The sequence below is a fragment of the Siphateles boraxobius genome, unplaced genomic scaffold (assembly GCF_051911475.1).
Source record: "Siphateles boraxobius isolate OS27281-9 unplaced genomic scaffold, OSU_SipBor_1 22, whole genome shotgun sequence".
In the NCBI taxonomy this organism is placed as follows: domain Eukaryota; kingdom Metazoa; phylum Chordata; class Actinopteri; order Cypriniformes; family Leuciscidae; genus Siphateles; species Siphateles boraxobius.
Window position 1 is genome coordinate 32,726,685 of NW_027508833.1, and position 26,513 is coordinate 32,753,197.

The window sequence follows — 26,513 nt, forward strand, 5'->3', positions numbered from 1 at the left end:
CCACTTCTGAATAGTATGTCTACTTTATAAATATTATGAAAATTGTGGAAACAAATGGTCCAGATCGCTCAAAACATGTTACAGACCTGTCGCTCTCTGTCATGAAGACATTTGAAAGGCTGGTGTTGGGTGACCTGAAGGACATCACTGGACCCCTTGCTGGACCCCCTGCAGTTTGCTTATTGAGCAAACAGCTCAGTGGATGATGCAGTCAACATGGGACTGCAACATCTGGACAAACAGGTATTCAAGGATCTTGTTTGTGGACTTCAGCTCGGCCTTCAACACCATCATCACAGCACCCCTCCAGACAAAGTTAACCCAGCTCTCTGTTCCTAGCTCTATTTGTCAGTGGATCAGCAGCTTTCTGACAGATATGCAACAGCTTGTATGGTGAAATTCACATCCAACACCGGCACAATCAGCACTATGTCTGGCGACCTGATCTCTCTCCACACTGCTCTTCTCCCTGCACACGAACACTGCCAAAGACTCTTCTGTCAAACTTCTGAAGTTTGCAGACGACACCATCATCGGTATAGGCCTACATACACAATGGTGATGAGTCTGCATATAGCCAGGAGGTTTAACAGCTTAGAAGACTACAAATGACTGTTCAGACTGCTGAGGGGATTATTGGTGCTCCCCTCCCCGCACTCGAACCGTAAACATCCAGAGTGAGGAAAAGAGCTCCGGAAATCACTCTGGATCACTCACATCCAAATCACATTCTCTTTGAACTGTTGCCGTCCGTCCGGCAGAGCACTGAGCACCAAAAACAGCCAGGCACAAGATTGCCTCATGCCTGTCTATACCTCATGAACAGTTCTGTTCTCCCCACTATGCAATGATAAATATGTGCAATATATTTATTTGACAACTTTTTATTCCATTCAAAGCAAATTCTAATCTACTCTGCTGCATATAGGCTAGTTCACCTGTAAAACTTTGTCTATTTTTGTTTATTTATAGTACATATATTTGTATCGAATTCACATATCCTAATTCTTTATTTTACTATCTGTGTACTGTTGTTGACTCCACTGCTCTGAAAAAAAATTGGAGTAGGATTTACTTGAAAAAAGCTAGGCAACTTTTTTCACTCAGAAAATGCTAGTAAATTTACAAAGATTTGCCAAGTAAAAATGATTTGTTAGTATGTGCTTTACTTAGATCATCTAAATAATTTATATTACATCATGTCAGATGATAAGTATCATGTGAATGCAAAGACCTCAATACTTGGTAGACAATACACAACGGCGGTAATATTTGATGGGTCGTTTTTGTGTTTGAATGTGTCATTTTGAGCAAAATATTTACTGTGTTAAAATTTACAATGATAAAACAGTGTAAATACAGCTGGAAACCATTGAAAAATAAACCTCATTAATTATTCAAGGTCCAGTGCATGATGGGAACCCCGGTATCAGAATAGTTGAGTAATTTTTACTTAATTTTATTGAGTTGATATTTACACTTTCATTTCTACTTGCTTGAATTGAGTACTGAAATGGAATTTACTTAGTTTTTTAAATTCTTGCCTGAACTAACTTTTTCATGTAAATTCTTTTTTTTTTTTTTTCAGCAGTATTTACTTCACCAAAAAAATATTTTTTACAGTGTGGAAGCTTCTTCTGCCACCAAAACAAATTCCAAACATGGCAATAAAGCTAATTCTGATTCTGATCATAACAATCCACCAGTGACCAGACTTAAGTGGGAAAGGGAGGGTTAATGTATATATGCGAGATAAAAAAAAATAAATAAAAAAAAAAGTATGCGCTTTGGGAGGACGAGCCACGTGTGTGACGTATGCGCTATGGGAGGATCATACGCAAAGCGGAAAAGCTGATCCAGGTGCTGCCACTGCGGCGAGCGAGACAGGTAAAACAGGTACTGGACTGTGTGAAGGTGTGTCTCCTGTTTGTCGATGTACAGGTCTGCGCGATTTTTTAAAGCGGGCAACTAAAATAGGCCAAACTGAATGCGCGGATCTTTCCTCAAAGGTTAGTTTTAACATGTTTATTGAGCTTTAAGGTTTCTGCTCTCAGATTGAGTGATTAGCCTACTGATCGAGATTCATGAAGCACGGTTTCGTTTTCCTGCGACGTCACCCGTTGTTGTTGTTATTGTAGTGTTGGTGAGGTGATTCTCACAAAAAAATCTTTGACTTTATCATGTTATACAAATTTTTGATCAGTTTTCTATAATTATGTTTGCCGTTAACTGATATATGTATAAGGAACCATTAATAATAATTAGGCTACATTAAAGCCAAATGTATTACTGATAGGCTATTGACCAAAACAATATGTGACTTAGACGTTAAACCAACCAACAATTGGTTGTTTCTGGGCACTGGGGTGTTCAGCACACATCACATGTGTCATTTTATCTCTTAATTGTTCTGTGAGGTGGAAATGATGCCACAACTGAGATGTATTTTTTTAATAAATATATATGAATAATTTCTACACAATACATATTGACATAGTTTATAATGGTAGATAGTTAATATTTATATCTTTATGATGGATTTTCATATTTTAAGGATTCAAGGTTTTAAAACGGCTGAAATAAAAAATAAAAATCTATACATAAGTCTTTTTTGAAAATTCATTGATGATGAATGTTTCAAATGCAGTTTTAAATGTAGAAACAAAAACAAAAAGATAAAAAACAAAAAGATAAAAGTTAAAATCTAACAATAAAATAAAATCCCAACGCCTGGAATATAAAAGTTCTCGAAAATGAAGAAACAACCCTTTTCTGATGTATAATTTGTTGCATTTGACTCTGATCTGTTTTCCATTGGGCTTTAAAAAGAATATTATTCTTTTATCAATGCAATTTAGGTGCACACAGTAAGCTTGTCCGTCCTTTTCTTAAAACATCAGGATGAAGAATGAGGGAGCGACGGCTGAACGGCCTGACAACACAGCATTCACACAGCAACGGCTCCCGGCATGGCAGCCCATACTCTCTGCTGGCATTGTCATTCCTGGCTTTCTACTCATTGGCTTGGCCTTCATAGGCATCGGAGTTGGCCTCTTTCTGACTTCACAGACCATTCAAGTGCTAGAGGTAAGCGTTTACTGCAGGACAACAACAGGAGCCAGTTCACTGGGTGGATGACATGGCATTTTACTGTAGAGTTTGTTCAGCCTCTCTTGTAGTTTAACAGCTGTATTGAGGTCAGTTTTTGCTTGTTTGTTAAAGGATAGACAACACTATTTAAACATTCAAGTCTGTTTTAGAGTTATCAAACCCTTGGTTCTACATTACACTGCCTAGTAGTTGAGTTAGTTTGGAGGTGTTATATCACACAGGGGTGTTTTGTGCAAGGTGAGAGACGTTAATTATAGATTAATGCTCTGTTTTCTCACCATGTCACACAGATGGATTACACAGGCACTGAGAAAGATTCACCCTGTTTCAGTTGTACGATCCCAAACACCCAAAACTGCACTTGTGAAATCACATTCACCCTCAGTGAATTATTTAAGGTAAAGTCTTTGAGTTTGACTCTCTTTTAAAGTCTGATGTTTCTCTCTCAATGTCAGAAAGGAATTGATAATGTATTTGGTGCTTACAGGGCCCCATCTTCTTTTACTATGGCCTGTCTAATTACTACCAGAACTTCAGAAAATATGGTGTGTCAAAAGACTACTATCAGCTCACTGGCGATACACAATACTTCAAGGTTTGTGTCTGGCCTGAATGATCTTTTAAATGTTTTTTCTTTTTTTTTCATGTAATGGATCATACGTTTCTTGTTTTTATTTTCATTTGACTTTCCAGAGTCCACAAGATTCCTGCGCTCCATTTAACTATGACTCCAAAAAGAACGCCATTGTCCCATGCGGTGCTATTGCAAATAGCATGTTCAATGGTATCATTTCTGTTTGGTAGATTAACTTTATGCATGTACTTAGTTCTACGGATGGATTACTAATATATTTTTTGTTTGTTTGTTTCTGCAAAGACACATTTGAGCTCTACCAAATAATTAATGGTACAATTAAGAAGCAGGTGCCATTAGATGGTAGAGGAATCTCCTGGTGGACTGATTACAACATCAAGTACAGGAACCCTGCGTTTGTGAATGGCTCTTTTGCAAATGCTTTCGAAGGTAATTAGCGTAAAATTTAGCAGTATAATGCAAAAGTCACTATCCCCGGTTTTGATTTGAGACTCGGAATAGAACCTAAATGCTTTATCTTTATTAATGCTGATTAACAGGTACAGTGAAGCCCATAAACTGGCCCAAGCCGGCATATGAGCTGGACCTCACAGACCAGAACAACAATGGTTTCCTGAACCAGGACTTCCTTGTGTGGATGAGGAGATCAGCACTTTCTGAGTTCAGGAAGCTGTACCGGCGAATCACAGAGGGTGATTATGGCGGGGGGCTCCCTGCTGGGAACTACTCTCTGACAGTGCATTACAGTATCCTTCATCTGCAAGTCAAAATTCATTTAAGACATTAATTGGGAATTAATAGTAGGATTATCATATTTTATTCATTCATTCCATGTTCTTAAGATTGTAGGATTTCATCTAAGCCGCATCATGTCTACAGTCAGAAACTCTTCAGATATTTGTAGTCTCAAGACCGCATGGCATATGGCTTCAGTCCTGTTTCGCAGATGTCTTTTGACAGTGTTTGTCTGTGATCCAGCCAAACAGGTTTTACAGGTAGGGTGTGGCTTTTAGTTGATCCAGAGCAGAATGTAGAAACAGGGGGTTTCTTTTGAATATGCATTATGTGTCTATGCAAATCAATGAAAAGGCATGACAGTCAAAAGAGCACCTGGGATTTGTCTTAAAGGTGCACTTTTGTAAATTTCCCTCCTCAGTAAACTATTTTCTGTAAAGCAGCATAACGAGCTGTTTTGCATGGTAAAAAAATGCCTCACACATTCAAGTTACAAATGGGCGTGCCCGCTCTTATGTTACAAATAATGTGACAGTACCGGTCAAATCTCTTATTATTTAAAAGAAGTCTCTTATGCTCACCAAAGCTGCATTTTTTTGATTAAAAATACAGTAAGGCATATTGTGAAATATTCGTACAATTTCAAGTAAATGTTTTCTATTTTATAATGTAATCTATTCTTGTGATGGGAAAGCTGAATGTTCCCCACAATCCTTCAGAATTTTGATTTGGTGTTCAAGAAACATTTAATATTACTATCAATGTTGAAGATAATATTTGTTATCTTCAATGTTCTGCTTAATATTTTTAGGGATGCCGTGATACTTTTTTGTTTTTTTAAGATTCCTTTATTAGTAGAAAGTTCAAAAGAACATTTAGAGCATTTATTTGTAACAGAAATATTTTGCAACATTCTAAATGTCTTTATCGTCACTTTTGACCAATTTAATGTGTTCTTGCTGAATTTTACTGACCTTAAACTTAGTGCACGGTAGTGTACATTCATATGAGATTAAGACTCGTTCTAATAAAAGTAGATATATATGGAGCTGGTCTCCAAATTTTTGCTCACATGACCAGCTGAAAACGTCTCTGTAACCCTCCTATCATTGGACACTTGTGGAAACAATTGATTATGACTGGCAGTAAATAGAGTATTTCTACAATGGTATCAATGACATCCTTTTACTTTAGGTGTCAGTATGCGACCAAAATGACTGGCTGTGTAGCATGATTTACATTACTTATTGCACCGTTAAGGCAAAGTTTTTAGAAACACTTGTTATCCGAGTAAGCTTTACTGTCTTTTTAACTGCCATAGAAGTGCTCATGTGCTGCATGAATGAACTGTGTTTGTTCCTTAACCACGTCATTTCCAGACTACCCAGTACTGAGTTTTAATGGACATAAGAAGGTGGTCTTCAGCAATGTGTCTTGGATGGGAGGGAAGAACGACTTCTTGGGCATTGCTTATTTAGTGGTTGGCTCCTTGTGTGTGGTCATGTCAGTGATTATGCTTATTGTTTATGCCAAATTCAAATTCTCAGATGATGATGATGCGTAGTGATGCATCAAAAAAAGAAAGAAAAAAACACGAAAAGGAAAGAAATAAGTGGCTCATTAAGATGGAACCAAATTTTGAAAGGCATGAAAAATCAAGTTCTATGTAATCATTTTGCATTCACTTGCTAAAAAGTTTTAACTTCAGGTCATTTATTATTTTCTTTTTAATCAGGAATAGTTTATTTATTAAAAGAACTTTAATAACAGGATATGCATTAGACTTTAGGAAAAACTCAATTATGCTAATGTTCAAAGAACAAAAAACTTCAATCAATGTGACATACACTAGAATCTCAAGATCAAATTAGTTGTCCGATGTCATTATTCAGGGACTGTTACAGGTTTTTAGTCTACTTAGACTGACTCAGGTATAAAAGATGAATTAGCAGTTTAAATTTGATCTCTTGAAAACACAAGAAATGTTTAACCTATATATAAACAGAGACAGTTTTAGGTGCCATGTCTACTTATCAAATGCAGGTTTAGTTTAATATATTGAAAATTAAAATTGATTGTGACTTGTATATTTTCTGTAATAAACTTTATATGCTGTTTTATAATATTAAAGTTTAAACATTTTATTGCTGTATTATAATATTTAGCCATAACAGCAGCACATGGTTTGGTGTGAGCTATGTAAGCATAAGCATAAAATATTTTATTTCTAACCAAGGGAAGCCTTCTGCTTTTACATTGCCATTTGTACTGGACAAGTTAAATGAAACTGAAGGGGGAATCTTGACTGACTCACAGAGTCTTTGTTTGCACGCATCAGTGATATTGATCCCTGTTAGTGAAATAGATTTCATTTAGGAGCAGTATTCTGTGCAGAGTTTAGCTCTAATTCTGCACAGTGGTTCAGTGTTTTGTGAAGTTAAAAGCATTTGAGAAGTGAGGATAGAGCTTCAGTTTGATCTCACTCATAATTAAATGCTTTGATCAAACTGAAATATTTCACTATTGTCTGGATCTGATTTTTAAATGGGCTATAAGCCTATTTACAATTCAGAAACCTGTGTTATTAGCGACATCGGTGGCCGTTAAGTGAACTGCAGTCCGCCTTTTATTATGCTCAGCTCAACGTAAGCTAAGAGACTGAACGTGACATATTCATGGCAAAAATGTTCATTCTTCGTTTAGATGTAAAAAGCTGTAAATATCTTTGCAGCTTGCCTGTAAAAAAACATCCATATGCCACCTGCGCTGCTGAGTGCGACGTTTAGATGAATATGTTAATATGCTGCTCGCTTTCTTCTCAATAAAATAATCACACAACAGAAATGTCAACGGTGAGAAAACACTATAAGAAAGCATCTGATCATAGCAATGTGGATATGTTTGCACTAACTCAATTCACCGGCATCACGTCGATAGATGTTAATGTAATTAAAGTTATTTTATATTTGTATTATAAATTTGCTATATTTGAAACTATAGACTAAGTATATCTGACTATGTGAGACTCGTTTGAATTAATCCGTTTTCTTTGCATGACACAGCATTCATTTCTACGGAGGCTCTCGAGAGCGCAAGAAAACGTCATATATGTCCTTTTGATTTTCCCTTCAAAAAGATAAGGCTATTTAAAATAAATAAAAAAGTCTAGGCCTTCACAACCTAAGGAGTCGGGGAAGCTATAAGCTTTTAAAGAAAACGATTAATACATGATAATATAGCCTAGTTCAAATTCAAAATATATGACATATATGCTACAGGCCCTTTAATTTAACTCGAATCCTACGAAACCTTATTTTTAAACATGCTGCCTGTCCGCAGAATCCGCACATTTGATAAAGTAGGCTAAAGGTGATAGTTATATGATTTCTTTTAAAATTTTAAAAGTAATTTATTTTCACCAAAGCTGCAGCCCATATGTTTGATCAAAAATACAGTAAAAACAGTAATATTGTGAAATAGGCTAAAACTAGGCTATAGCCTACTATTAGGCCTAATGTAGTAAGCCTACTATTACTTTTATGTCATTAATTTAAAATGACTGTTTCTATTTTAAAGTGTAATTTATTCTTTGATGACAAAGTTGAATTTCAGCATCATTACTTCAGTCTTCAGTGTCACATTATCCTTCAGAAATGCTGGTTTGGTGCTCATAAACATTGAAAACATTGTATCGCTTAATATTTTTGTGGAAACTGTGGTAACATACACTTTTTCAGAATTATTTGATTAATATAAAGTTCAAAAGAACAGCATCTTTTTCTTTTTCTGTAACATTAATGTATTTACTGTCACTTTTGATTCATTAAACGCATCCTTTCTGAAAAAAAAAATACAAAGTTCTTTTGAACGGTATTGTAATATAAGTATAAAAAGATTTTGATTAAAACAACATCTGCAAAGAAGCAAGTGAGGCGATAAGCATCAGGAATGAAATTCGTAACACTGCTGTATGTGCACTAGGTGGCGTGGTTGGGTCAATGTTTGCATTAGTACACCTGCAGCAACTCTCTTTCTCTTTGTGTAAACTTGTAGCTGTTGTAGGCCCACTGTGTAATTAACCATTTTATGTTCAAAGATGGCTCTATTATTAAAGCTATAGTAAAGCTCTGCTTAAATCCCTTTCAGTTTTTAATCTCATTAGAAGGATAAAAGCCTCACCTTTGCTCGGTTGTTACGTTTGTCTATTTGAGGTGCACCGGGATGTGTTGAGCGTGAGAGAGCATGTAGCGGCTCTCTCGCCGATGACTCTGTGCTGTCTTGGCCAGGCTGCTATCACTGTTTTGTATTATTAGCCTGTGATATGGGTGCCTTAATTTCCTGTTCTTTCTTATGGGCGAAGCAGGCCTGATATTGGAAGCTGAGAGAAGCGAGTGAAAAAAACATCAACAAGGCCAGAGGTGCATCTCTTTCTTTCACTTTCATTTTTTTTACTCTCTCTCTCTCTCTCTCTCTCTCTCTCTCTCTCTCGGCATTGCATTATAAGTGCAAGTGATGATGGTTCTTGTGTGGGTGATTTTTCTCTGAAGAGCAAGTTTATGAACAGAACAGGTAGTTATTATTATCCTTCTGGTTTCGCCCTTCTGGAAAGCTTAACATAGGCTATATTGTCAAGTAATTAAATTTTTTAGACCCGACCAATAATGCAGAGCACTTTGTTATTATTGATGTCATAAGTGTTGCTATAACATCAAATCCTCTACATAATGACCAGTTTCATGACTATAACAAGCACGAAAGGTTTGTATTTCGGAGCGGTGTGATCCTGAAGAGCCATTAGGACTGGACAACTTAAATGAAAGTGAAGGGTCGAATCTTTACTGACTCGCCAAGACTTCATTAGAACACTATGGTAGTATTGATGTCAGTGGAGGAAATTTTAGACGTATAGGCTAGTCCTCACAGTGATTCAGTCCTGCACTGTTTGCAAAGTGTTGATAAACATCAATACAAATGAATTCAAGCATTCGAATGCTCTTGCACATCCTACTGTGACAACACCCTTATTTAAATGAGTGCACTTCACTCAAGCTTTAATAATAGATTGATTCCACATTATCAAGCATTTGGGAGCGGTGTAATGGATTCTGAAGTGATGGGAAGCCTTTGCTACTCCTGTGAGTTTCTAGAGAGGGTTTTAGTGCGGAGCCGACATCACACAATGCCAAACAGTTACACAGCCTACGTGACCGCAGACATTTATGCAAAAAAGGCATGAGCAGATGAATCCAGTGACGGTTTGGGTGTCTGTCTGGAACCGTGAGGTCGCATCCATCAGTTTCACAAAGATAACAGCTTGCTCGTTGACAAATAGGAGAGAAACAACATTGAAGAGGTGTGTATTAAAGAAAAGGACTATGTCAGAAACTGCGAAAACAATTTAAAAAAGTATTTGTGTCTTTTTGTTTACCAATATAGATATCCAAACATCCATAAAACTAGACATGTTTACTTGAGAAGCAAAACTGACCAGTACACCTTTGGAGTTTTTTGTTTGTTTGTTTTAACCATAAACATCTCTAGACTACATTCTTATTAAATGTAACCTATCCTTCTTTCCAGTAAGATTTTATTTTTGTTTAAAAGAAATTAATACTTTTATTCTAGAAGGACACATTAAATAGATCAAAATTGACATTAAATACTTTTTTTCTTTTGCGTTTTTACATCATAATTTCCATAACCATATTAAGCAGCACAACTGTTTTTATTTTTTATAATTAATAATAATAAGGAATGTTTCGTGAGCACCAAAACAGCATATTGGAATGATTTCTGTATATTAAAGTATATTAAAATGGAAACCGGTTATACATTGTAATAATATTTCACAATATTATTGTTTCAGTGTATTTTTGGTCAAATAAATGCAGCCTTGGTGAGTATAAGAAACTTCTTTAAAAAAATAAATAAATTACCGACCCAAAACCTTTGAACTTTAGTGAATGCTTAAAACAAGAAAAGGTCATATAAATTGCCTTTCCGTTTGAACTAAGGTTTAAATTTGATAAACGATTTGCATATCATGCATATATAATGTAATTATAAACCAAAAATGTGGTGTAAATAAATAAGAGCTCATTTTATTCATGAATTGGATTAAATATTGTGTGCATTCCAGTTAGCATTGATTAATTTGCATGTTCAATGCTGATAGCTTTAAAAGGACAAACAGCATTACAGTGAAATTACAGAAATGATAAATATCCTGATATACGTATTTAAAGATTCCCTTTAAATGGCTTTCCATTAACATGAAATGAAACTTCTGATAACTGCACCCTGCAGCTGAGTTTTGCAAGTGAACATCAATCTCTTGACATTAATTTGAAAAAGATTCCCACAAAAGTGAATGCTGGTCCACACTCCCTCTGGCCACCATCATTCGGGAAAGAATTCAGTGTTGGGCAGCACAGTCTTCACTTTGGGAGAACCAGTATCATAAAACTATAAGACGTAATGAATGCAAAAGAAATTTGATAAACTTCGAACAGAAGATTCTTAATTTTTAACGCATCATCTAATAACAAAGTGGCCAAATTTATAATGTACACGTGCAAACTTAATCTGGAAAAGGGGTGGCAGAAGGAATGAAAGACATGGATAATGGGAGAGTGATAATACATTTCAGGCAGTAGGAAAGAGGGTCTTGACCTTAGGCATCACATTAAGCAGGTCTAGATACAGTCTTAAATTTGCATTAACATTCAGTTTGTATCATCTTTCTACATTGTCTCTCTCATTAAACCCTGATTTGCCTCTAATTGGAAGTAAATGGCTGGCAGTTCACTGCTAATCACTGTAATTGTGGTCTCATTTTGTGTGCTTGATAACTAGCCTGCTCTGACTTCATCAGCCACCCAAGAGCAGAGTTTGAGGAATATTTAGCCAGTCGACTGTGTCTTTTTTAAATTAATATTGATTTAAAGTAGGGCACAATTTGTGCGTTTTACAACACTCAGCTCAGATAGTTTTAGAATGCCCCTACATTCAATTATTTGAATTGGTTTGTATGTTGAGTTGCTTGATTTGCATTTGTTATTTTTTCCAGCAAGTGAATCTTTAAACCTACACAACAGATTTGATGAAGTGCCTTTCTCTGTGTGACGGTAATGAGAATTGGCATCTTTATTTTGGATCTTGTGAGAACCCAACGGTTACCCCTCATTGCATGACTGAGGGACACAAAAGTTCTAAAATAAGGGACTGATCGTTGTGTTTGACTGTCTCTTTTCTTTCTGTTTCTTTCATGTCAGATGTAGCCACAGAGATGGGCTGAATCTATGCAAAACAGGGTGTTAGTTTCGAGTCTGCATGGATAAATTTAGCTACTTTGTGTCACCTCACTGTCTCCGATATAGACATAAATTCATTGGCTGAGTTTGGGATTCAGGCCATTGTGGTTTCTAGGTTGCCTCGGGACTTTTTCTGTTTTTGTTGCAGTCCTTCTGAGATTTTGTGCTGTTTTTACGCACTTATCAAATCTGTAAGAAAATAGATTTAATATGAAACTATACATTTGGTGTTTTCATGATGCACTCTGCTTTACATTCACTTTTGTACTGATGATTGTGTGCGTCGTGTAAGTGTTAATTAGGCCACAGTACAGCTGAAGCCACCAAGAGGAATCCTTTGGAATTACGTTATTTAAAAATATGAAAATAAAATCTACAAATGTAAATAAAGTAATAATATTTATATATTTAATTCAGCATGAATCAGAAGTTGTGTTAGTCTTTTCTTCCCTATTGTGATGCATACCTTTGAAAAGGCTTCTGAGACAAGACAAGAAAAAAATGTAGGGCGGGACTTGATTGGATGCTTGTGGTTTGCTATTGCTGTGATCTCATGTGAGTGACAGGTCATCTCGCCCTCACACCAGTAAACATGTCATCAGAGAAGAGATGTCGCTGCAAAAGGGATGTTAATTTAAAAAAGAAAAATAATAAGCACAGATAAAACATAATTGTCATGGCTGGGCTGCAGAAACAAAGAGAAATTGATCTAAATGCAGCATTTTTATTAACAGAACTCAAAAAGACAAACAACAGAACAAGTATAGCATAACAATAATGGACAACTGAGCTGACCAAAACAGAGAGCTCAAATGAATCAATTAACAAAACTCACTTCAAGAGTGACAGATAATAAAGCAATAAAAAACCATGGAAAACGTCTCGGTTACGTATGGTAACCCTCGTTCCCCGAGGAGGGAATGGAGACGTAAGTCTAGACTGATGAATGGGGATTGCTTGCGAGAGCCTATCTACTTCGAGTGAAACTAAACGAGTCAATGCACATTGGCATGCGATAATTGCACCAGCTGCTGTGCATCGCGCCGCGAGCATATGATGAGCAGCCATCATGTGCCTCGCATCCTTGTTTTTCCTCTGAGGAGCCGGACCTGTGACTTGGCCGTACAGTGGAACCTCAGTAACTGTGGCGAGGGGACTTACGTCTCCGTTCCCTCTTCGGGGAACGAGGGTTACCATACGCAACCGAGACGTTCCCCTTTGTCAGTCACTACGAGTAAATCTAGACTGATGAATGGGGATATCTACCAAAACGCCACGGCTGCTGGCCCTTGCAGCGCTCTGCTTGAGCCACCTGGCCTGACCGCAGTGTTGGGCAGAAGGAGGAGCTCTAAGCAGGGAAGGTCAGTCACTGCTGTTCCGCAAGACCCACTCAGTGTGACTTATTGGATAACGCTTGGAAAGCGTGCCCTTGGGGAAGTGAATGCTGCGGAAGCCACATCCTACCCCGGAGGGAGGCACTGTGACGGATGGACATATGGACTAGCCAAGCAGGGTAGTACAACAAATGTCAGTCTCTGGGGTGGTTCCATCCTAGTTATTGGGGGTAAAGAACGCCAGCAGAGATGACAGAGTGAGCTAGGCCGAGGGAAAGACACGGGCTCGTCCGCAGAGGAGCTGATCGTCGAGGAATACACATATGGGGTCGCCACAGGGACCACTACATATGGACACCCAGCCTAACACAGGTTCCACAACACATACGAGTGTAGGCCTGGCATCAGACGCTCCGCAACATCTGACTGCCGCAGGGGTGACGGAGGAACTCACAGGTTTAGCCATTTCTGGGGAACACTACTGGAGCAATAGACGCACGTATCCGTGAGGGTGGAGGGAGGCAGCCTTCACTCCAACCCATCTTGCAGGAAAGAAAGCACGATGATCGGACATCTTCGGGGGTCTTCCCGATGGGAAAAACACCATTCAACAAACAGGTTCCACTTCAGAGAATAGAGGCGCCTCGTTGAGGGGGCTCTAGCAGAAGTGGTGGTGTCTACCACCGCCTGGGGTAGATCACCTAGAACCTCGTCCAGGGACCAGACATGCAGTTTCCAGAGGTCTGGACACGGTGCACCGTCTCTGAGAAATCAGGTCCTTCCTCAGAGGAATGGGCCAAGGAGGTGCTGTCGCGAGGAGCATGAGTTCTGGGAAACAGGTCCGGTTGGGCCAATACGGTGCAACTAACAAGACCTGCTCCTCGTCCTCCCTGACTTTGCACAGTGTCTGTGCGAGAAGGCTCACTGGGGGAAACGCATACTTGCGTAGGCCCGGGGGCCAGCTGTGCACCAGTGCATTCGTGCCGAGGGTCCCCTCGGTCAGGGAATAAAACAACTGGCAGTGGGTCGAGTCCAGAGAGGCAAACAGATCTATCTGAGCGGCTACGAAGAAGAGGGGAAAAGGAGTGACAAGCATGAGAGCGTCGTTCACTGCAATCAGCACCCTCTTGTGACCCAGACATGGAAGAAATTGCTCTCTTATTGAAAATGTGGGTACCGCTGGCCTGGACTCGGGCCCGGGAAAGCATAGCCGTGAGCTCTGGTTCTGACTCGGACAACGCTAGCTCACCCGAAGGAGGCAGTGCAGCCGAGTCTTCATCCCCAGAGGACATTAGCTCACCCTACGATGTAATGACCGACATCTAATCATACGGTCGAGCTCCAAAAGAAACGTCTGGGACTGCTGGAGATGGCCCAACGCGCTCTCTAGGAGGCCCCGTGGGTAGCGTTATAGAGGAGTGAGGGGCTCGAGGAGACTGGCTTGGTGGGCTACCTCCCACTGTGATCCTCAGGTCACCAAGGCTATTAACCGAAGTAGGCTTCTTCTGCTGGGCAGAAGAAGCGCTTCGGGGAATAAGAGAAGGGGCTCAACCTCTTTCGAGGTAACTGAGTCTCGACCGTAACGCCGCAATGGTCATGTTCTCGCAATGAGAACTTGAGTCATCCATGAGTGCCATTTCACCGTGCCTATAGCCCAAGCATGTGATACAGCGATCATGCCCGTAGCCGGAGTCAAACATTGGTCGCATCCAGAAACACACGGATGCGAGGCAGCTGGTGCAATTAATGCATTAATGTGCATTGGCTTGTTTAGTTTCAATCGAAGTAGATAAGCTCTCTCAAGCGATCCCCATTCGTCGGTCTAGACTTGCTCGTAGTGACCCACGAAGGGGAAAAAAACCCACCCATAAACAGAAAAAAAACCCCAGAATACCCATAGCAATAATAATTACCGGAATATTCCATTAAAAAACAAGATTTGTCCACTGTGGATTCATGGTGACTTTAATATTTATATAAAAATAAGTTCAAGTAATTCAATATTCAATAATATACATTTTATTAAATTAATTATGTATATTTCACAGTAATTAAATGTTATTTTATTATTATTAAGAAAATATTTAAATTAGGTGATATGAGCCTTGAAAATAAGCCATGAATCCAGAAGTTTATACAGATATTTTCTTAATTGTTTTGGTCAGAGGCGCTTGAAGCAAGTACAGCATATTTATAAAATGCAGCATAGGAAATATAACGTTTAGTTATTACTTACCAAGTGGTTCGTTTTATATGAGTTTTTTTTTTTTTTAACTTTTTCAGACCCGGAAATTACTGCAGTTCAGAGCAGTAATCATTCTGGACAGATGGCTTTGCTTCTGGAGTTTAAAATTGTTCCATATTTGTCAACTTTGGCTATTCCTCTCAAGGTTTCTTTCTGACTTTTTCTCGCAGTGTCCTTGTGCTTGGTCACCGGGGGGTTGAAATCCCCAGCCGCTTTGTGGAAATCTCCATTTTTGAAGGCCAATTTACAAGTTGAAATCTTTAATTAGAACTTAGAAATGGCATTTCTGTGCCAATACAATGTCTATATATATATATGTGCGTTTATCTCTCTTTCACACTGCTTTTAATCTACTACGTGACTGATATTTATCTCCCGGTCTGACGCTGCCTTTCTTTTTCTATAGCGTCCCTCAATAAGTGCATTTTGATAACATCGGTAATGACTTTGGGTCTACAAGTCTTTTTCTGAACACATACAGGGAAGACTGTGTAGAAACTGGCTAAAGGTTTTCATTGTCTGAATATTTGCTATTTATTTTTACAGAGGTTACTCTTGCAAAAGCTCAGGTGTTTTGAAGGAGGTCTCAGGATTTTCTTCTAGGTTTTTAAGACGATGCTTTTCAAACTGAGCACACATGCATAGACCTATAACATGTAAGAGCTTTAGCAAAATGGGGAGATTTTCTGTGAATATTGATGGTCCAATCCTCACAAAGCTACTATATTGCTTCAGAATATTAATGCTTTCATGGTATTTTTTAATGGTCTTTTTTGTCCTTTGGTTCATGACAACCGTGGGCACAATTCATTGTATTTGTATAAAAATATCAGCATATGGGTTTGGAATTTACATGACAGTGAGTCAAATGTTGATAGAATTTTAGGTGAACTATTTTAATAAGTCTCTCTTATTCTGCCCTCCTGTCTAGGAGAGAAAAAAAAAGAGATATTACTGGTCTCATTTGGGATTTTTCTTTCTTATGTGATGCAACAACTTTGAATATATCTTCCCACATTTTGCAATTTTCGCACCTCTCATGTATTCTTTGAGCCTAATAAGTGTAGTTTTATATTTATGTGTCAGTGTTTGATGGTGTGCAACATGGAAAAGCTTAACGGGAAAGTAATGTTTCACTCTGCCACATCAACTCAGTGCTGAGCAGATGACACTGCCCTTCACACACTCTGTCTTCCACTGCCCATCAACCCTGAGGCTGTTTCAATCTCAAACAATCCCTTTGGACTGACGGAGCAGTTGGCATGTTGTTGCATTGTGGAGACTGACTGGAGAGCTATAGGGAGTGACAACAAAAAGAGAAATGCTGTGACATCACACAAAAAGTGTGATGCTGTGACACCACATCAATTGGAATTCAAGGGAATGTTGTGTTTAAGGGATTAGTGCACCTGAAAATTAGGCCTGTCATCATTTATTTACCTACATATGGCCCTTGGTCATCAAATTTGCAGAATATGGTCAGAAATCTAGGTGTTATTTTTGATAGTTCTCTTAATTTTAACAAACAAGTTAGCTCTGTTGTTAAAGGTAGTTTCTATCAGCTTAGAACAGTATAGCTAAGCTGAAGCATTTTTTATCCAAGAAAGATCTCGAAACAGTAATTCATGCCTTTTGATTCCTCACGCTTAGACTACTGTAATTCTCTGTACACAGGTCTAACCAAACATAATTTAAATAGACTTCAGTTAGTCCAGAATGCTGCTGCAAGACTCCTCACAGGCACTAAAAAGTATGACCACATAACCCCAGTTTTAGCTGAGCTCCACTGGTTACCAGTGAAATTCAGAATTGATTTTGAAATCTTACTTTTCGTTTTTAAAGCTCTACAAGGTCAAGCCCCTTTGTATATTTCTGAGCTTTTGTCTGCTTACTCTGCCGTTAGACCACTCAGGTCTACAACCCAACAGCTACTTGCTATCCCCAAGACACGTCTTAAAACCAGAGGGGACAGAGCTTTTTCTGTAATAGCTCCAAAATTCTGGAACTCCCTCCCACTTCATATTAAGAGCTGTAATACAATTGTCAGTTTCAAGACAAATCTGAAAACACACTTTTACTCTCTTGCTTTTAATTCTCTTTAATTTTATTAATGTTATATTTTATAGCTTTATTCATTTATTTAAGTGTATTTAAGGACTCCTGTACTCATTTTTTTGGCATGGCATATTGTTTCTGCCTTTCCTGTTTTAACTTGTGAAGCACTTTGGGTCAACTGTTGTTCGGTAAAATGTGCTATACAAATAAAATGACTTGACTTGACTTGACTACAAGACTTACTTTCAAGGAAATTGAGTAATGTGCTGGGTTCTATGAAATTGCAATGAATGGGGACTGGAGTTTTCAAGCTTTATAAAAGGGTGAAAATACACTGGTGTGCGGCCACACTGATTACATTTCTTGCCCTGTCGTTTTTGCTGTTTTATAGAAATAAATCCAATTCAGTTGGACAACGGACGCTACATAAACTGAAAGCATCTGCTCTGCTTTGAGTCAATGCAGCAGAAGTCAGATTTCACTTATTGTGTGACGAGAGTATGGAAAGATGACTGACGGAGGATTTGGTGTGCAACAGATCCTGCGCATCATTAATAAATATCAGTCAAGTAAACAAATTATCGGTCAACAAATTATACATATAAACTTGTGTTTAAACTGGTGATTTAAAAGAGTGATTCGTTTAGTAGTGAGAATGTGCAATCATGTGCTGTCACATGACTATTTGGAATATTTTATGCTAAAATTTTATGCTTTGTCATTTTTGAGTTTGACAGCTCCAGGCCTCATTCAGTAAATGATAACATAATTGTCAGTTTTGGGTGAACTATTCCTTTAAAGCATTTTCAGCCCAGAGCTTTTGATGAACCCACCAGTGTTTACATGAGCCTGAAGAGCTGTCCATTTGTTTTTCTGTGGGTAGCAGGTGTATTGCCGTTTTCTCCTCCTTTATTACATAAAGCTTCTTCCGCCAAACACTTTACAAAAGTTGATCAAGTTTTCTTTTGATTCTTTTGTTTTTGTTGTTCTACGTTGCACCGGATCACTGTACACAGCTGTGTGATTGTGTGAACATCAGCTTTTCCCTCTGGCACATTATAAATGCAGGGTTGTAGCTTTCACTGAAATAATTACAATAATAATACAGATATTTCACAATTTTAAAAAAGTAATGTTTTGTTAATAACCTAACACCATATCATAACAAGATCAGGCAGCAAAAAGCAGTAATGAAATAAATATTTTTTTTACAGATATAGTAAATTGTAAAATGTCCCCCTGTAGTCAATAATTTTATCGCTTTACTCATCTTTGATCACCAAAATTACACATTTAAACCTTTTTTCCTTGAAAAAAAAAATATCTTCATGCCTTGAAATAGCTTGAATGTAACTACACCCTTGCCTCATTTAGTATACAAGGTTCTATGAATGTGCATATTAGCCACCACTCACTCACACCAGGGGTCCGTTCTTCGTAGGTTGCTTAAAACATCCGAGATCAAATGACACATCCAAGATGATATCATCGTTCTAATCATGATCTGGCTAATTGGGTTCTTCGAACACACCTGCTGTTTATGATTAGTGTCTCTGGATTGAGTTATCTGAGATAACTGCGCATACATGCGTTGGTTTAAAAGGGGATCTGTATCGATAGTAGAAACATTGATCAGCAACGTTGCTATGGCCTGCTCACCGTGGCCAAAGAGCGCGCTCAGTTTTCTCCACGGCAGAGCAAGAGCTAATAGTCGAAGTCTATGCTGAATTCTAATGTTTAATCAAAACGCCAGGGAACACCTCAAAGTCTGCAAAATCCAGGAGAGAGGGCTGGCAAAAAGTAGCAGGAATGCGTTTGTAGTGGTTTTTATAACTTATTACAGTATATATTGTTGTATTTTAATAATTTAATAATTAATTTTATTCATTATCATGTCAGAGTCACCACACTAGAACATAGAAGAATATTCTACATAATGGTAATTTTATACTACGCCTAGTCTTTTTTAAAAGGGCACTGTTGAAAATAAATGGTTGTCTGTACGGTTGTAAAAAAAAACACAAGGAACTAAGCATATTTGTCTTGTCTTTTGTTAAACATTTAATGAAACGTTTTATTTTTTATTTTTCCTGATGTTGGCAATGTTGTGTAATTTGGCACATGCAACAATGTCACAGGCCCTGTCAGGTGTAACCCTCAGACTTTTCAGACACTGAAATTGGCCCTTCCCTTTAGTTGGCCAAAATTTATTTTTTATTGTGTGCCCTTGTATTGGCTAGAGCTGCATGGTAACTGGTCTAAAAAGCTATAATTCAAATCGATTTGTAAAATTTGCAGATTTATTTATGGTAGCTTGATATTATAATATTGACGATATATGGTTATTATCTACCACTCAAACATTGCATTGAAGTATCATATAGATTCAGTAAAATGGCAACCAATAGACTAGGCTATTACAATGACACTGGCTTGTAAACGTGATCATCGCGATCATTTGTCGTTAGAAAAAAAATAAAGCCCATGAAATTATATTCATATGACATGCTGAAATATATGCCACTGTACCTGGGATGAAGACATTTCACACGCGACGCAAGCAGAACACCTGCATGTGACCTCCTCCTACAGTGTTCAGGGCATAGATATCATATAGAGACTAGATGCCCTATTGGCCGCTGAGCACCGAGAAATACGTCCGCCATCTTGAACCGGTCATATCCTAGTTTCGTTGCGTGGCAGCAGATAAGATGCCAGAGCATTGTGGAGCTTTTTCCTGTTCTAATCGCCGGACCATCGAAAATAGGGCTTTTCACAAGTAAGTCTTAACATTACTGTACTATTGGTTGTATTTTGTGAATAGAATATTACCAGATAATCGAGAAGGAGCAAGGATATTTGCTATTACTGTACTGAAATCGTTGTGAAATGCTGTTTAACCTACTGCATCAGCCGGTGTTCACCCTGCATGGAGAGGTGGGGTAACGTTAACTGTTAAAGTAATAATTACAAGAGCTTCTAGGTTATCAGATAAGCATTCAACTGCCCTATTGTATAGGTTAGTTGTGATTACGCACATGATATCAATGTAATACGCATGACAGCGATGCGCAAATTGAGTTACCCCTCCAACTTCTAGTGTTATTGATAACCTATATCTTATCACACGCGATTTGGCTATTGATATTACAGAAGTCCTGTGGTAAAATTACATTATTAACTTACTCCATACCCTTGTAAAGTTAATCCGAATAGGGCTTTAGTCTCGACATTTTCCCCTCCCACATCCACATACAATAAAAAAAGGTATAGGCTTAATGTTGTCCGAATTTAATTTTAAAAAATTACTGATGCAAACACGTTGAAAAGCTTCTTCTCAATTTTTTATTACAGGTGGCTGCGTTCTGTGTGTGAAAGTGTGTGTGTGTGTGTGTGTGTGTGAGAGAGAGAGAGACAGAGAAAGAGAGAGAGAGTGAGTGTGTGTCTGTTCGTGTTTGTTTGTGTGTCTGTTCGTGTGTATGTGCGTGTCACAAATCATAAATTGTTTCTTCAACTTATTAAAATATCTTACTTTACTGCAACTATCTGTTTCTGCTTCTTTATTATATATAGTGTGTGATTTATAAAATACATTATATCCTTCATCACACATAATGTGTCTGGTCACTTTATATCTTATATCAGAATATTATATTACTGTTAAGTCTACTATGGATATTAAAATACGCCGAACCATGTGTCCTGTATCATAGCTACATGAATGACCTTTGCAGCAAAAAAAAACGCGTGAAAATCAGTTCAGTATTCTGTGAGATATGATTAATTTAATGCGCTGACAGCTCATTTCACCTGCCATTCAGATTACACTAAGTGGAGCGGGTGACCGGTTTAAGATGGCGGCTCCAATTCTCGTCCGTGCCAATAGGCAGTAGCGGTCGATAGGGCGTCTACCTATATGATGTCTATGGTTCAGGGCTATCATGGTTGTCAACAAATGCACGATGACAGAGTTTACGACAGTATTAGAGGACAATACTGTTTACCAACTGTAGGGGGACCCCGAGAGCAAAAGTTATCTGGTGTTACTTTAAACAAATTCTGAAAAAAGTGAAAAAAATTGTAAATAATAAATCAGCTCCATAGCTGATTCCAAGTGATCAAGGGCTCAGGATGTTCCAGTTCAGGCCATTGCAGTTTCCGCCAGTAGTTGGCACTCGTGCAACGTAACCAATGACGCACATCCGAGTGAACTAGACGGAGGGAAGTTAGTGAGTGAAGGGCATGTCAATTTTGGACTGGAACGCAGCCTAAGTGTGGGGAAGTTTAAAATATTTTTTTTTAAAAAAGGCCAGTGCAGAAAGGACACTGTTACTTACTGCTTTTCATTAAACTGAACACTTGTTTTAAAAATGAAGCTCTCAATGCTGCTGTCAAGATATGTTTGCATTCAAACATACATTTTTTTTTGTCAGCAATGCAGCTGATTAATTTTTGTTTATTGTTTTTCTATTGAAAGACAACAGAATATTTAAACAAAGCTTATACTGTAGAGCATTTGTGTGTGATTTGAGTTGGACAAAAATCTGAAAACTTAAAGAGAACGACCTGTTTAGTTGGCTCAAAATTCATTAAAACAACCATTTCAAAAGCTGAATTGATTTATTTTATTTTATATTATAGTTAGAATATGTATAACTCAATGTTTTAACTAATTGAAAAGCTGAATAATCGTTCCAAACGTACTGATCAGTTGCTGAAATAATCGATGATTAGTCGATTAATAGTTAGATTAATCAATTATCAAAATAATCGTTTGTTGCAGCCCTAATATTTTTGTAGAAACCATGATATTTTTTGTAGGATTCTTTGATGAATAGAAAGTTCAAAAGAGTAGAATTTACAAAACAGAAATCTTTTGTAAAATTATAAGTTTCTTTGCTGTCACTTTTGATAAATGTAATGAATCCTTGGTGAATAAATGTATTAATCTTATTAATCATTGAACTGTAGAGTACATTTGAGTTTATAAGCAGCTGTAGGCTACAGTGACAACAAAGTTTTGTCAGTTCATTAGTTTCTATTTCAGTGATGTCAAGCAGAGTAGCCTGCTGGAAAATCTCATTCATCCAAAATCCTGCTCACTGTACATTAAACATCCAATACATTCTGTTTGGCTGTTACTACGTTTACATACACTTCAATTCAATTCAATTTCAGTCGACTAAAGCAGTAAACATCCAATACATTCTGTTTGGCTGTTACTACCTTTACATGCACTTCAATTCAGTTCAATTTCAGTCGCCTAAAGCAATAAAGTATTTAAATGCCACGCAAGTACTTTAGTCTGGCTGAAATCATTTTAGTTCAACATTTTAGTCGGAGTGAAATCATGTTAGTCCAACATTTTATTTTGACAAACTTCCAACATTCTAATATTCGATTGCATTGGGTTGTGTATTTAGGCAGAGAGCTGAAACTTGACAATGCAAAAATCTTCTGCAGCTTGATTGTAGCTGTGCTTGTAAATTAACTTTAGGTCATGCAGCAGTTTGACATTTATTGTGCTCAGACAAATTGCTTGTCACTAGAAATCTATCACACCTAGATAGGACAAAGAGTAACATTCATATTCGTGTACCCAAGATGCTCTGTGGCACGTCCCTGCTGACAAGTAGACATAGTTAAGGAGGCCACAGCAACCTTAGGTAAGGCATGAAAGAATGCTATGCGGTGTGTGTTACATTTCCACAGCCCCTGAGGCTTTGACCTGAGTCTATTAATACTGTTTTCACACACATGTAGAGCATGATAAACTCTCAGCAGTCTGTGTAACCCCTGACTGTGGTGCGAAAGCTGTGAGCGGACTGCTGGACAGCTGTATTTCCTCCATGCTGACAGCAGTGTCACAGAGGTCAGGCTTTCCCTCATTCTGATTAAGGGCTTGGATCTGCCAGGAGCTCATCATGTCTTTTATCAGCGTTATGACAGTTCCTCTTCTTTACTGCAAGAACTGTCAGGCATCAATCCCCTGGCCTCCCAAATAGGTAGGTGTGTGTGTGTGTGTGTGTGTGTGTGTGTGTGTGTGTGTGTGTGTGTGTGTGTGTGTGTGTGTGTGTGTGTGTGTGTGTGTGTCTTACTCTGCTAGGACATCTTTATTCACCTTTCACAGTGAAGACCTGAAAGAGAGAAAAAACACAGGTGTTGTATTGTGCTCAGTCTGAGAAGAGAAAATATTATAGCTCTTTCCTGAGAAAACACAGTTGCGCTGGCCTGTTAACACAACAAGGATAAGTAACTATATATCCCCAATTTAGCATTTTATGTTTTTAGGTTCATTTTTAATTAGTCAGATGTTAGATAATTATATACTTTTTAAATATTGTTTATCCCTATTATTTAATGGGGCTATCAGTAAATTAGCCTAATTATAATCAACACCAGCAAGTGTACACTTTGAAGAGTAAAAATGTCAAGGTTACGTTAATTCAACTTTATATGGTAATCAAATTGCACTTCCAAAAGAAAAACCCCCCCGAAATAAACGAATATACACATTTCTTTTAAGTATAATAAATAAAACATAAAAAGCAAAGATCAGAACATTTAATTAACAAAACCGGGTTCTGTACATGGCAGACAGGGGAGCATAGTCGAAAGCCGGGCGCTAAAGGTCGGTAAACGGATTCAGTCCAGGAAACATCATCAAACTCAGAGGAGCAAAGAAACGATTGAGACTAAATGGCAGAAAAATGAAATGAAAAACTAAACCGTGCGAGCGAGGCTACATTAGTCACATTAGAAAATTAAGTTGTAGGGTTGTGTTTGAATAATTACGTATCTTATTTAGCTGAGGTAGGTTAAATTAAACGCAATACTCACGTATCCTTGCTTGATGCAGAATGAGACAACACAATGAGCCCAACGGGTGGTTGAAATTTAAAAGGCTGATTTTCGCGCTTCAGGGCAGTGACGAGTACATATGTAGTCCAGTGGTTGTCAAGACACCATAGGCACAACCTTAAGCAATGGCCCTGAACGGTGGTTTAATGTCAACATTGTGACAACGCTTTAACAACCTTCACCACACAACGTAGTACTTTTTTGGATTAAACATAGGTGGCAATTATTTGCCCTCAAATATGGGACCATTTCATATTATAAGGGATGGTTGTCAGCCTTATGTCTGCATGTTGGTGATCTTCTATATCTCCAGGTTGTTTTGATCGGAGTGGAAATGGTAGAAAGGATTTTTCTCTGTTTCGTCTCCACTGTGAAGTTTTCTACTCTTTGTGTTCAGATAAACTTCACACACTATAGAGTGCTGACCACCAACCCTCTCCTTCCTCTGATCTATGTAATGGTCCATCTCCTTATCCCTCTGTCATTTGAGTTTCCATTTACACTTTCCCGGTCTCTCCCCTTCATCTCCGATTTCAGTCTGTCCTGCTGTCGCATTGTCCATCTCTCCTTTTCTCTTTCCTATTTATTTAGTCCATTTCTCCAATTCTCCATTCCTTTCTGTCTCTCTTCTGTAATTTTGAGTTCCATCACATGTTCATTGGCTCTTGGCCGATAGAGCTCTCGGGCTCTGAGATTAAGTGGCTGTCTGGCCTAATCTGAGTTGTGCAGCAAGCTATGAAGTTCAGGTTGAAGCAATGGCCAGCCTTTTGAAAGAGATAAGAGGCAGACAGAAGATTGGAAGTGTGGAGTGTGGTATTTGACCTATAAACAGAAATGAAAACCAGCCAGGAGTCCAGGACACAAAAATATCTGGAGTCCCTTCATGGGTGTGATTCAGTATGGATGCTGGATTGAGTGAACGCACTACTTTTATTTCAAATCCTATACTGGCTAGTAACTAGATAAAGGTAGCAATGCCACTACCTTTGTTTAGCTGGTTTCATCTGGTCTCTTTGACTGACCAGCTAAAGTTCCCTTTAAAACCAGCTAACAGGTTTCATGTCAGGGTAGTTTTGTCTGAATCAATCTGCAAAGAAATGGAATTTCTGGCAGTAAATATTGATTTTGTTAAGGGCCTCAGTATAACTGTTGTTGGGTGTTATAGACCTCCATCTGCCTGGGTGGTGATGGCGCAGTCTGGGTGGTGATGGCGCAGTGGATAAGACACATGCCTTTGGTGTGAGAGACCCGGGTTCGAATCCACTGTGAGACACCAATGTGTCCCTGAGTAAGACACTTAACACCTAGTTGCTCCAGAGGCGTGCGACCTCTGACATATCTAGCAATTGTAAGTCGCTTTGGATAAAAGCGTCAGCTAAATTAATAAATGTAAATGTAGAAAAAGTATTGTAGCTGGCTATCTAAACTGGGATTGGCTTAAGCCAGTATCTGATGATCTTAAATATTTTTGTGATTCTGTCACTCTCACACAGTTGATCAATTCTCCAACATATCCAAATCTTAAATGCCCGGAGAAGTCTACTTTAATTTATTTAATTCTGACTAATGTTCCTCATAAATTCTCATCTATTGTTGTTTTTTGCTATGACATAAGTGACCATTGTGTTGTGGCTGCCATCAGGAACACTAAGGTCCCTAAATTAAAATCTCGTGCCATTTGTAAGAGGAATCTTAAACATTTTAATGAACAGGGGTTTTATCATGATTTGTTTAATTTTAATTGGAGTATAATAGAGCTTATCCCTAATGTGGAGACAGCTTGGACATCCTTTAATGAGGGTTTTACACAAATCATAAATACACATGCCCCATTCAGGATATAAAGAGTAAAGGGGCGTGATAATAACCCCGTGATAACCCCAGAGCTAGCAGTAATTATTCATGAGCGTAACTTGGCTTGGGCCAAAGCAAGGACAACAGGTTCTACATCTGACTGGCTTGCATTTCGACGAATGCAAGCATTAAGAAACAAATGCTCCTCTTTTATTAAGACAGCTAAATCTGAATATTACTTGTCTATCACCACTAGAAATATAAATGATCCCAGAAGATTTTGGAAAACCATAAAATCCCTTTCTGTAAGCAAAAATGTGCAAGTAGTACCCACCTTTGTTATGAAGGATTTGCTGTTCATGACGAAATGGAGATCTTGAACAGTTTTAATGAGCATTTCAAATCTTCAGGTTCTGTGTTTGATTCTACTTGTTCTGCGTCTGTGAATCGCTGTACTAAGCCAGGATATA

The 26,513-nt window shown here is 38.1% G+C and overlaps 1 protein-coding gene and 1 long non-coding RNA gene across 6 annotated transcripts in view; one reads left to right on the forward strand and one right to left on the reverse strand.

Moving 5' to 3' along the window:
* The window catches only part of LOC143747209 (uncharacterized), a 480,968-nt gene that overhangs the window by 302,712 nt on the left and 151,743 nt on the right, over positions 1-26,513 (reverse strand). The window lies entirely within an intron of this gene.
* tmem30b (transmembrane protein 30B) lies at positions 1,823-8,292 on the forward strand. Of its 5 annotated transcripts, none has more exons than XM_077239731.1 (8): positions 1,823-1,887; positions 2,901-3,087; positions 3,402-3,509; positions 3,599-3,706; positions 3,805-3,895; positions 3,989-4,135; positions 4,246-4,452; positions 5,821-8,292. In XM_077239731.1, the coding sequence occupies exons 2-8, from the start codon at positions 2,902-2,904 to the stop codon at positions 6,003-6,005; spliced, it is 1,032 nt and encodes a 343-aa protein (XP_077095846.1). In that variant the 5' UTR covers positions 1,823-1,887; position 2,901; the 3' UTR covers positions 6,006-8,292. The 5 variants fall into 5 exon arrangements, with proteins under 5 accessions (XP_077095846.1, XP_077095845.1, XP_077095842.1 ...); XM_077239730.1 differs by having other exon boundaries at positions 1,856-1,896; XM_077239727.1 differs by having other exon boundaries at positions 1,863-2,009.